Source organism: Rana temporaria, chromosome 5, assembly GCF_905171775.1.
Source record: "Rana temporaria chromosome 5, aRanTem1.1, whole genome shotgun sequence".
NCBI lineage: Eukaryota > Metazoa > Chordata > Amphibia > Anura > Ranidae > Rana > Rana temporaria.
In genome coordinates this window covers 348,130,303-348,143,574 of record NC_053493.1, presented here as the reverse complement: position 1 = coordinate 348,143,574, position 13,272 = coordinate 348,130,303, and the positions used below count along the sequence as shown (strand labels likewise).

The 13,272-nt window shown below is 43.6% G+C and overlaps 1 protein-coding gene across 1 annotated transcript in view; it reads left to right on the top strand.

Annotated features, from left to right (window-relative positions):
• The window catches only part of ZFAND1 (zinc finger AN1-type containing 1), a 35,532-nt gene extending 27,840 nt beyond the window's left edge, over window positions 1-7,692 (top strand). The window contains exon 8 of the mRNA XM_040354511.1: window positions 7,444-7,692. Within this exon, the coding sequence (XP_040210445.1) occupies window positions 7,444-7,614 (171 nt within the window). The 3' untranslated portion in view covers window positions 7,615-7,692. The remainder of the gene's footprint in view (window positions 1-7,443) is intronic.
• The last annotated feature ends 5,580 nt before the right edge of the window (window positions 7,693-13,272 follow it).

The window sequence follows — 13,272 nt, the reverse complement described above, 5'->3', positions numbered from 1 at the left end:
CTTTGGGGATTGAAACTGTGTGTTTTGAAGTTGCATACTGTATGTAGATTGCTAAACTAAGCACAGTAGTATATGCTCTCAGGTACCTCGGCTTTGCTTAAGCAGTATGATCAGAATAAAAAACAAAGAAGCACCGCTGCTTGAGACAGAAGGCTCTAGCAATGCTGGCTCAGTACCTTCCTCAACGGTTTTAGCTGACGCACCGGCACAGGTTGATCCATTGCCGCTATCGTGAATAGCGGCTTCCCCGGTGAGGCCTGGGCCTGCATATGTCACTGAAGACACTTTGGCAGTATCCCTAGGCAATTTAGAAGGGAGAATCGCTACATTAATCGCTAAATCCTCAAAGGATAAAAAGCGAGACACATCTCCTTCTGTGGTAGATCTCCTTTCAGAAAAATCTGAGGATGAGGATGATGCTTCACCTTCAGAGGATAAGGATGAGGAGTCGGATGGATCAGGGATATCAGAGGAGCTTTTCTCGGTATCCCAGAGTCTAAAATCGCAGGTGCAATGTTATGCTGAAACAGTGTGTTCCGCATTTAAGTTACCCTCCCTGGAGTTAACTGAATCACCTGTCTCCTCCCTGGGTTCATAAAAATCCCGGCAAGGTGCATGCTCTTTCCCGGTTCACCCGTTACTAGAAGAGCTAATGTACGAATACTGGCAACATCCAGACAAGCGTTTCTCACCTCCTAAGAAGTTTGATATTCTTTATCGTATGGAGGAGAAGTTTTCCAATGGAGCCTGCCTTCGGTAGACACAGCTATTTCTTGTATAAACAAAAACCTGACCTGCCCGGTGAATAATGCACAAGTGTTTAAAGATCCATCTGAAAAGATATTGGAATCTTTACTAAAATCCTCATTTCTTTTGGCCGGTTCAGTTACCCAACCTGCTGTAGCAGCAGTCGGTATGTGTCAGGTCATCAAGCAACGGGTAAAACGGGCTAAAGGATTTGCCTCCGGAACAAGCCAAATTTTGGGAGAATTTTACCTAAAGCTTTGTTTTACAATAAATGCTATGAGAGATTCTGTTCTGAAAGCATCGCGCCTTACACTCCAGCTGGTGCATATGCGCAGAGTTCTTTGGTTAAAGCATTGGTCAGCAGAAGCTCCATGCAAAAAGCTTTTGGCCCGTTTCCCCTTCCATAGCGAACGCCTCTTTGGGAATGACCTGGAAAAATATATCCAAAAGATATTAAGTGGTAAAACCACTCTTTTACCTGAGAAAAAGAAACAAGCGACCTTGTTTTAAACGTTCTCTTTCCCCAGTTCCCGGGAAAACCTGCCAGCCACAAAGGCCAAAGGAAATTGGGCTCAGAAGAACAAGAAGCCATGGGCTTCAAGAGCTAACAAGCAAGACCCCAAAGCCTCTCTGTGAAGGGGCACCCCCGCTCGGCCGAGTGGGGGGACGACTTTGTCAGTTTTCAGCGGCATGGCAGACAGAAATCCAATTCAAGTGGGTAGTATCCTCGGGGGTATAAACTGAAATTTCGAGAGATCCCATCTTCTCAGTTCTGAAGTTCGACTCTCCAAAGATCCACAAAAAAGAGGATCCTTCTTCAAATGTTTTGGATCACTTGCTGCCCCAAGGGGTGATCACAGAAGTACCCCTAAAGGAGCAAGGTTCAGGTTTTTATTCAAACCTCTTTGTGAGTCCAAAACCAAATGGAGACGTCAGACCCAACCTGGATCTAAGATTTCTAAATCGGTTTCTAAACATTTGCCATTTCTGAATGGAAACGATTATTTGATCTGTGGTCGCCACCCTACAAGGCGGATAATTCATGGCGTCCATAAGCATCAAGGATGCATATTTACATGTACCCATCCATCCTGCGCACCAAAGATTCCTAAGGTTTGCGGTAGAACAGCGCCACTTCCAATTCGTGGCCCTGCCCTTTGGTGTAGCTACTGCGCCCAGAGTATTTACAAAGGTACTATCGCCTCTGTTGGCAAATCTGAGGACACAAAGCATAGTGGTAACAGCCTATCTACTGGTGATAGATCAGTCAGTGGCAGGATTAGATCACGCTGTGCTACGGTAAAATACCTGGAGCATTTAGGATGGGTCGTAAACCTACAAAAATCCTCTCTACAAGCCCAAATAAGGGTAGAGTATCTGGGCATGATCATAGACCCAACCCAAAGCAGGGTGTTCCTGCCAGAGCCAAAGATACAGGGGCAGATCCACAAAAGGATTCCGCCGGCGTATCTACTGATACACCGGCGTAATTTTTAATTTCCCGCGTCGTATCTTTGTTTTGTATCCACAAAACAAGATACGACGGCATCTGGGATCGATCTTAGTCTTAGTACGGCGTCGGATCTAAGCTGCAATTTTTCGGCGGTCGCTAGGTGCCGTTCCCGTCGAAATCCGCGTCGAGTATGCAAATTAGCTAGTTACGGCGATCCACGAACGTTCGTCGTCCCAGCGCATTTTTTTACGTCGTTTTCGTTCGGCTTTTTCCGGCATATAGTTAAAGGTGCTATATGGTGGCGTACTCAATGTTAAGTATGGCCGTCGTTCCCGCGTACAATTTTGAATTTTTTTACGTAGGTCGTTCGCGAATAGGAATTTGCGTAGGATGACGTCACCGTCGTAAGCATTGGCTTGTTCCGGTTAAATTTCGAGCATGCGCACTGGGATACCCCCAGGGATGGCGCATGCACAGTTAAAAAAAAAACGTCGGGTCACAACGTATTTACATAAAACACGCCCCCCATTACATCCATTTGAATTCCGCGCCCTTACGCCGCAAGAGATACACTACGCCGCCGTAACTTACGGCGCAAATTCGTTGAGGATTCAAAACAAAGTAAGTTACAGCGGCGTAGTGTATCTTAGATACGCTACGCCCGGCGCAATAATGTGCCGTTGTACGTGGATCTACCCCATAGTCTCTGAAAGACCTGATCCACAAGGTCAGGACAAAGAAAGGGCCGTCTATTCGCCTTTGCATGAGGCTATTGGGAAAGATGGTGGCCTCATTCGAGGCTGTCCCTTATGCCCAGTTTCTTTCGAGACTACTTCAAAGCAGTATCCTAACTGCCTGGAACAAAAAGATCCAAGCTCTGGATTTACCCATGCACCTGTCTCCACAAGTGCGCCAAAGCTTCAACTGGTGGCTAAAGACCAAAAACTTGCGGAAAGGAAGATCTTTTCTCCCAGTTACCTGGAAGGTGGTACGGATGCCAGCCTATCGGGCTGGAGAGCAGTGTTCGAAGAAGCCTCGGCCCAGGGAACCTGGGCCAAGACCGAAGAGAAGACTGCCCATCAACATACTGGTGATCCAGGCAATATATCTAGCCCTCAGAACCTAGACACGCAGGTTACAGGGCCACCCTGTCCAGATTCAATCCGACAATGCCACTGCAGTAGCTTACATCAACCACCAAGGAGGCAACCGCAGTCAGGGTGCTCAGAAGGAGGTGAATCAAATTTTGGCATGGGCAAGAAGATCAGGTTCCTTGTCTTTCTGCAATCTTCATCCCAGGGGTTGAAAACTGGCAAGCGGACTATCTGAGTCGCCAGCAGCTATCGCCAGGAGAGTAGTCTCTCCACCCTGATGTCTTTCGGGCTATATGCCAGAGATGGGGACCCTGGATGTAGACCTGCTAGCATCCAGGTTCAACAAGAGGTTGGACAACTTTGTGTCCAGGACGAGAGATCCTTTAGCCTACGGAACGGATGCTCTAATAATTCCCTGGTATCAGTTCTCACTGATCTATGCATTCCCTCCGATCCCTCTCTTACAAAGACTACTTTGCAGGATCAAAAAGGAAGGAATGGCAGTAATCCTAGTGGCCCCAAATTGGCCCAGGAGGCCTTGGTACGCTGAAATTGTAAAGATGGTGGTAGGAAGGCCCTGGAAGCTTCCGCTTCAACGTGACCTGCTGTCGCAAGGTCCAGTGTTCCATCCTTCCTTACAAAAGCTAAATTTGACGGTTTGGCTGCTCAGACCCACATTTTGAAAAAACTAGGGATCTCTGGTCCAAGTCTTTCTACGCTCATTAATGCTAGAAAGCCAGCCTCATCTACTATAGAGCCTGGAAAGCATTTGTTTCCTGGTGTAAATCCAGAGGATGGAATCCTCAAAAATATGAAATAAGCAGAATTTTTGCTTTTTGCCAGTTAGGAGTGGATATGAAATTGGCCCTTTTGTCTCCTTTGAAAGACCACTGGCATCTCATTCCCTAGTTCGGGCTTTCATTCAGGGGGTACTGCGCATCAATCCGCCAATCAAGTCTCCTTTGTGCTCATGGGATCTGAATTTAATATTGTCAGTGTTGCAGAGCAACCTTTTGAACCTATTCGCCATATTCTGCTGATTCTTTTAAGCAGGAAATTGGCCTTTTTGATTGCTATCTCTTCGGCTAGAAGAGTATCTGAATTAGCAGCTCTTTCGTATAAAGAGACTTATTTAATTTGTTGGCTTTTCATTTAAATCAGGACATTGTTCTGCCTTCTTTTTTTCGGGATCTGCGGACAGCGGAGGAAAAATGATTGCACTCTCTAGATCTAGTGAGAGCAGTAAAGGTGTATCTGCAAGCAACCGCTCGTAAAACAAATGTTTTTTTTTATTTTGCCAGATGGACCCAAGAAGGGCCAAGCGGCATCGAAATCCATCATCTCTAGGTGGATTCGACAAGTAATTTATTCAAGCTTATGGTTTAAAGAACAGGACTCCTCCTTTTTCTGTTAAGGCGCATTCTACCAGGGCGATAAGTGCTTCATGGGCAGTGCATCACCAGGCTTCGATGGCTCAGATCTGTAAAGCTGCAGTCCACACATTTTCCAAATTCTATCAAATAGATGTGAAAGGACATGAGGATTTCGCCTTCGGGTGAAGTGTGCTTATCTTCTTGTCTGCAAACGGTTTGCTTGATCTGGGTCTCTCACCCTTCATATTCAGCATTGCTCTGGGACGTCCCATTATGTAATGGCTCTGTGTCCCGTGGTGTACGATAAAGAAAACAGGATTTTTATAACCGCTTACCTGTAAAATCCGTTTCTTGGAGTACGCCACAGGACACAGAGGTCCCCCCCTTCTTATGGGAACCTTATTGCTTGCTACAAAACTGAGGTACTTTCCTGATGGGAGGGGTTATATGGAGGGCAACTGTCTTCAATTGGTTGTGCCAGTGTCCAATCACCGCTGGTGACCCTTAACCCATTATGTAATGGCTCTGTGTCCTGTGGTGTACTCCAAGAAACGGATTTTACAGGTAAGCTGTTTTCTTTTCATGCATTTTTGTTGTGCCTTTTAAACACCAAAAGTGCCTCAAAAACAGATCAATGTGAAAGGGCCCTTACTGGCTGGATCACCAGATAAAAATAAAGGAAAGAAAGCCTTAAAGGAAAATGAATGCAGCCATCACATCCAAGAATTGGTAAGCTGAAATATACAGTAATACATGTATGCTTTTGGGTTTAATATTGCTTTAAAGTGGATGTAAAACCCTTAATAATAATATTATTATTATTATTATTATTATTTTAATTTTTTGATGTCACAATGTAGAGAATAAGATTTCCTATCATCTGTCCCCAGTCTTGCCACACAGTTAATCCAGCTCTGAGCAATCCTTTTATTGTTCAGTGAAATAAAACAGACTTGCAGAGAAAAACCTGTCTAAATAAAAAGTCCTTTCCTCCCTCCTTGCTTCGAGTGACAGGTTATTTACATATCTCGTGCACTAGCTTGGACACATGCACAACCTCTGTAAAAAGTTCCCAATTCACATCCCCCTTCCCTCCTCTCCACTCCTCTCCCCTCCAGCTCTCCCAGGATTGGCTGCCTGTCCTGGATGTTTATCATAATATGGGGTGTGATCCACAGTTCAATGAGACAAGGAAATGTATGGTGCAGTGAACAGCCATCAGAATATACATAGACAAGTGATTAGGGGAGATGTATTTAGTCAGAGCTGGGCAGAGTAGAAGCTTGAGTGATTTTCTTATTATTGTTCTATTGCAATGTGGTGTGTCTGAGGTCACCTAATCACATATGAAACATTCCTATATTACCAGGATGTGTTATGTGGGGGAGGGGTGGATTTCTCACTTTTTATACTTGCACCCATTAAGGCTGAATGAACTTGGGCTCCATTCACACTAATGCTTTTTTTGATGCATTTTGCAGAAATTCAGGGAAATGTTTTAACATGGTTTCCTATGAAACATGTTCACAGCAATGCTTTTTTGTGCCTCTGCGTTTTTTGGAAAGGGTCAGGGACTGCTGTTCAGATCACATGCGATGTCTGTGCAATGTGATTTCAGCCATACAAACTGTATGGCTGAAATCGCATCTCATTTGGACCAAAAACGCACAGGGCCCTTTTTTTGGTCCACACCAGAATCGCATGGGTGTTCACACCTATGCGATCCGATTCATGTCCAAACTGTCAGTTCGCAGTGCGATATGTGAGCTGAAATGGGGGTGTCATTACTATTGTATGACACTCCCCAGCAGTTCGCATATAACAGTGTGAACTGCCGTGCAAGTCGGGTATGGCTGAAATCGCATCGCACAGACATCGCATGTGATCTGAACAGCAGTGCGGTTCAAATAACTTGCGATCTCGCACAGCACACTTGTCTATGTATATTCTGATGGCTGTTCACTGCACCATACATTTACTTGTCTCATTGAACTGTGGATCACACCCCATAATATGATAAACATCTAGGACAGGCAGCCAATCCTGGGAGAGGAGAGGAGGGGAGGGGGATGTGAATTGGGAACTTTTTACAGAGGTTGTGCATGTGTCCAAGCTAGTGCACGAGATATGTAAATAACCGGTCACTCGAAGCAAGGAGGGAGGAAAGGACTTTTTATTTAGACAGGTTTTTCTCTGTAAGTCTGTTTTATTTCACTGAACAATAAAAGGATTGCTCAGAGCTGGATTAACTCTGTGTGGCAAGACTGGGCACAGATGATAGGAAATCTTATACTCTACATTGTGACATCAAGAAAAAACTTTAATGTAGTGGTGGAACCACTCTCCTGTATTGTAGGTTACTACTATGATACTTCCCTTGTGGATGACTGTCCTGTCACTAGATAACGTTTTGTTACTCGCATAATGGTTACACTGTTGGATATCAGCTACTCCTCTGTCTGTAGAGCATTGGCTATCCAAAACGTATTTCATTTGAAAAATGCACATACTACTTACAGAATGCAATACCTACATTTTACTCCCATCTGATGGAGCTGATGGGCCCCCTTTAATCTAATATTGGAGTTTCCTGGCTCTCTTATTTCTATGATACTTTTGTTTTGTTGTAACTTGCATGTTCTACAAAGTTAAGACCCCGATGATATGTATGTCTTCTTCTTCCGCCATGTCTTGTTGCTTTTGTGTACTCTAGAAAATGTTTGCTTAAAAAACCTAGATAAATTGTATTCTAAGTGTTATTTCCTATGTCTTGTAGAAGCTAAGAGTGTGTCACCCAGAGACCGGACAGGCTCTGCCTTTGGACAGTACAGTGGAAACGTGGATTTCAAGTCCGGAAAATGCTTTGTACAACGGTGGAAATGTTATCTTGGAGTACCTGGATAATCACTGCACTGCTGTTGAAGATACCAGTTCCTACTTAAACTAGTATTAACTAACCATGGATCAACGCTCATAATTTGTACATAATTTATATATACAATAAATGTTTTATTTAAATATACACAATTGGCCCTTACTATGCCTACTTCTTTACACAGGGATAACAGGATGTTGTTGTTTGGGTGTATCGACAAGCACTGTATGTATCAGATTGTTCCCAAGATATGAAACCATACACTGAAAAATGAATGGACTATATAAAAAAGTAATGGGAATGTGGGATAGGGTGTTTAAAATAAAAAGATCTTATTAACCGCTTACGCCCCGGACCATTTTGGTGGTTAAAGACCGGGCCACTTTTTGCGATTCGGCACTGCGCCGCTTTAACTGACAATTGAGTGGCCGTGCGACGTGGCTCCCAAACAAAATTGGCGTCCTTTGTTTTCCCCCCACAAATAGAGCTTTCTTTTGGTGGTATTTGATCACCTCTGCGTTTTTTTTTTTTTTTTTTTTTTTAATTTTTTTTTTTTTGTGCTATAAACAAAAATAGAGCAACAATTTTGAAAAAAATTGAATATTTTTTACTGTAATATCCACCAAAAACATTTTTTTTTCTCCTCAGTTTAGGCCGATACGTATTCTTCTACATATTTTTGGTAAAAAATAAAAATTTATTGATTGGTTTGTGCAAAAGTTACAGCTTCTACAAAATAGGGGATTTTTTTTTTTTTTTTACTAGTTATGTCGGTGATCAGCGATTTTTTTATCGTGACTGCGACATTATGTCGGACACTTTTGACACCCTTTTGGAACTATTGTCATTTTTACAGCGATCAGTGCTATAAAAATGCACCGATTACTGTAAAAATGACACTGGCAGTGAAGGGGTTAACCACTAGGTGGCGCTGCAGGGGTTAAGTGTTCCCTAGGAAGTGATTCTTACTGTTAGGGGGCGTGGCTACACGTAACACATCACGGATGACCATTCCCGATCATGGGAACGGTCATCGGTGACAGTCACTAGGCATTCCCCCGTTCTGCTCTTGCCAACCGTAATCACGGGACTCCCGGGAACATCGAGTTTCTGGGACCCGTGGGCGCCCGCTGGGCGGCAGATTTAAATGGACGTACCTGTACGCCAATCTGCCTGCCCGTGCTGTTCTGTCGACGTAAATAGGCGTGCGGCGGTCGGCAAGTGGTTAAAAAATAAGACCATGGTTTACCCCCTTGATGACCGGGTAATTTTTTTGTGATGCAGCATTGCGATGCTTTAACTGACAATTGCGCGGTTGTACCCAAACAAAATTGACGTCCTTCTTTTTTTTTTTTTCTCCATAAATAGACCTTTCTTTTGGTGGTATTTGATCACCTGCCTGCGGTTTTTATTTTTTGCGCTATAAACAAAAAATAGCGTAAATTTTTTGGGGGGGGGGGGGAAACAATATTTTTTTGCTATAGTAAATTTCCCACTTTTTTTTTTTAAAAAATTTCTTCATCAGTTTAGGCCAATATGTATTCTTCTACATATTTTTGGTAAAAAAAAAAAAAAAAAATTGCGATAGCGGGGGGGGCGGAGCCCCGGCCGGCGCGTCGCTGGAGCCGTGGAGCAGGTAAGTGTCAGTTTATTAAAAGCCAGCAGCTACACTTTTTGTAGCTGCTGACTTTTAATAAACTTAAAAAATGGGTGGAAAACCCCTTTAATTGAACAAGCTGAAGTTAGAAGCTGATTGGCTACTAGGCACAGTTGAACCAGATTCTTAGTGCAACAGTTTTAGTATATCTCCCCGACAGTGATGTCATCTTTAGGTTAATAAACTTACAAGCTTTTAAAATGGCACTTTAAATTTATACAATTGCATAATGCCTGACACAGTAATCTAACCGTTTTTTTTTTTTTTTTTTTGTAAAACCCCGGATTTCCATCAGACAAATCCATGGAATTTTGTGCAAAGGGCGTACACAAAACTATGTGGTTTTTCAGTTCTTTAGCGCTGCCCTTTGGACAACTTCTGCTAATGTTGTGCTATGGTTAGCATTGGTTCGGAGCATGCGTGTTTGTACTTTTTGGATTTTATTCCGACGGACAGACGATCGTATAATCCGATAGCACACAGTTGTTGTTGGAATATTTTGAAAGCATGCTATAAAACATTTGTTGTCCGAAATTCGAACAATTGTCTGATGGAGCGTACAAACGGTCGGATTTTCCGACAAAACCCTTCCATCACACAATTGTTGTCGGAACATCTGTTTTGTGTGTACGAGGCTTTAGTTAGCCCAAAATTGTACTGGTTAATATCCAAATGCGCCAAAAACGCACGCAAAAGTAACCTTCACCTAAACAGAGAGAAAATGCTGCCATTCTGTATTTTGACACTAGGTGGCAATGGTGAACTGCATTCAATGAAAAGGGGCTGCCGCTACAGAGAACCTTGCCTGTTAGGTGCCGTGCAAAAGAAGCTAATAATCTAATGTCTTAACCACACTGTTGGACTAGCATGCTCAGACATTATTTAACCTAAATATCTTTATTTTATTTACAGAGTGTTTTTGTGTGTGTGTGTTGGGGATATATTTAAAGGGGTTGTAAAGGTACAATTTTTTTATTTTTTTTCCCTAAATGGCTTCCTTTACCTTAGTGCAGTCCTCCTTCACTTATCCTTCGCTTTTGCTTTTCCTTCTTTCTTCTGAGAAATCCTCACTTCCTGTTCTTCTGTCTGTAACTCCACACAGTAATGCGAGGCTTTCTCCCTGGTGTGGAGTGTCGTGCTCGCCCCCTCCCTTGGACTACTGGAGAGTTAGGACGCTCACTACGTTGCAGATAGAGAAAGGAGCTGTGTGTTAGTGGGCGTCCTGACTCTCCTGTAGTCCAAGGGAGGGGGCGAGCACGACACTCCACACCAGGGAGATAGCCTTGCATTACTGTGGTGAGTTACAGACAGAAGAACAGGAAGTGAGGATTTCTCAGAAGAAAAAAGGACATTTAAAAGCAAAATGGAAGGATGAGGTAAGTGAAGGAGGACTGCACTAAGGTCAAGGAAGCTATTTAGGAAAGAAAATGTTTTACCTTTACAACCCCTTTAAGCTTTTTTGTATTATTAATACATACAGTACAGACACATCAGTCATGAAGCTTGCATTCTAAGGTTCCTATCTCGCATGCATACTGTACTAGGGCCAATTTACCTACCAGCATGTCTTTGGTGTGAGAAGACACCGGAGTACACAAAGAAAATGCAGGTAAGTACAGGGAGAACATGCAAACTCCATGCAGATTGTGTCCTGGCTGGCCAGGCTTGGAACCAAGAAACCCCAGAGCTGCAATCAGAAATACTGATTTCCTGTTATCACCTCTGCACTCCTTTGAAGCTAAATGAGCACAGACTATACTCAATCGGCTTCTTCCCCGGTCTCTGTAGCCAGACAATGAGGGTGTTGGACCCAAAAGTGACGTTTCCACAATAATTCTAGCTAGGGAAAATCGGTGAACAAATTGCCACCTATTAATTTTAGTGTTTTTTTTTTCCCCCCCTTCACTGCCTGTACTGTAGACCAGTGTTTCTCAACTCCAATCGTCAAGGCGCCCCTACAGGTCATGTTTTCAGGATTTCCCTCAGATGAAACCGCTGTGGTAATTACTAAGGCAGTCAAACTGATCAAATCATCTGTGCAAAATAATGGGAAAATGAAAACATGACCTGTTGGGGGCGCTTTGAGGACTGGAGTTGAGAAACATTGCTGTAGACACATCAGTAAGGCCCCTTTCACACTGGGGCGGGAGACGCGGTGGCGGTATAGCGCTGCTAAAAATAGCAGCGCTATACCGTCGGATTTGCCGTGGGATTCGGCCGCTAGCGGTGCGGTATTAACCCCCGCTAGCGGCCGATAAAGGGTTAATACTGCCCGCAATGCCGGTATTACCGCGGTTTCCCATTGTTTTCAATACACGCCGCTCCTCTCACCGCTCCAAAGATGCTGCTGACAGGAGATTTTTTTTCTCTCCCGCCAGCGCATCGCCTCAGTGTGAAAGCCCTCGGGCTTTCACATTGAGTATGCTGGGCAGGAGTTTTTCAGGCGGTTTAGCAGCGCTATTTTTAGCGCTGTACCGCCTGAAAAACTCCTCAGTGTGAAAGGGGTCTAAGTCAGAGGAAATTTCTCCAAAGTAAGAAAAATCCTGTCTTTGCTTTTACCAGGTGTCCCCATTAGAAGATTCCCCTCTATTCCTGTTCTGGTAGTAAGTTTAAATGTTGTATTTCTGTCCTGATGATAATGATGAGAAAGAGGGAATCTCCCCAGCGGGGACACAAGCAGCAATAAAAACTAGACAGAGGGGCTAACACTTCCACACTCCACCCTAAACTAAAAAAACGCTTGGGTTGGATACAGTTTTGCATGTATTTTAACCACTTCCGGACCGCCGCATGTACATTTACGTCGGCAGAATGGCACGGACAGGCACATTGGCGTACCTGTCCATCCCTGCCTAGACGTGGGTCGGGGCCCCCCCCCCCCCGTACATGCGGCGGTTCCCGTGGCTTCAGGAGCGATCCGGGACGAGGGCGCGGCTATTCGTTTCTAGCCGCCCCCTCGCGATCGCTCCCCGGAGCTGAAGAACGGGGAGAGCCGTATGTAAACACGGCTTCCCCGTGCTTCACTATGGCGCTGCATCGATCGAGTGATCCCTTTTATAGGGAGACTCGATCGATGACGTCAGTCCTACAGCCACACCCCCCTACAGTTGTAAACACACACTAGGTGAAGCTGAACTCCTTCAGCGCCCCCTGTGGTTAACTCCCAAACTGCAACTGTCATTTTCACAATAAACAATGACATTTAAATGCATTTTTTGCTGTGAAAATGACAATGGTCCCAAAAATGTGTCAAAATTGTCCGAAGTGTCCGCCATAATGTCGCAGTCACGAAAAAAATCGCTGATCGCCGCCATTAGTAGTAAAAAAATAATAATAATAAAACTATCCCCTATTTTGTAAACGCTATAAATTTTGCGCAAACCAATTGATAAATGCTTATTGCAATTTTGTTTTTTACCAAAAATAGGTAGAAGAATACATATCGGCCTAAACGGAGGAAAAAAAAAAATTGTATATATGTTTTTGGGGGATATTTATTATAGCAAAAAGTAAAAAATATTGTGTTGTTTTTTCAAAATTTACGCTCTTTTTTTTTTTTTTTTTTTTTTTTTTTATAGCCCAAAAAATAAAAACCGCACAGGTGATCAAATACCACCAAAAGAAAGCTCTATTTGTGGGGAAAAAAAGGACATCAATTTTGTTTGGGAGCCACATCGCACGACCGCGCAATTGTCAATTAAAGCGACGCAGTGCCGGAAGCTAAAATCTCGTCTGGGCAGGAAGGGGGTGTATGTGCACAGTAGGCAAGTGGTTAAAGGGGTTGCAAAGCTTTTTGTTTGTTTCACCTTTAATGCATCCTATGCATTAAAGGGGTTGTAAAGGTTCATATTTTATTTTCTAAATAGGTTCCTTTAAGCTAGGGCATTGTTGGTTCACTTACCTTTTCCTTCCATTTCCCTTCTAAATGTTTTTTTTTTTGTCTGAATTTCTCACTTCCTGTTTCTCCTCAGTAAGCTGTTCTGACTGACTTTCCACCGCTCAGATGATAGGGGAAAGCTTACTGAGGATAAACAGGAAGTGAGAAATTCAGACAAAAGAAAAAAAAACATTTA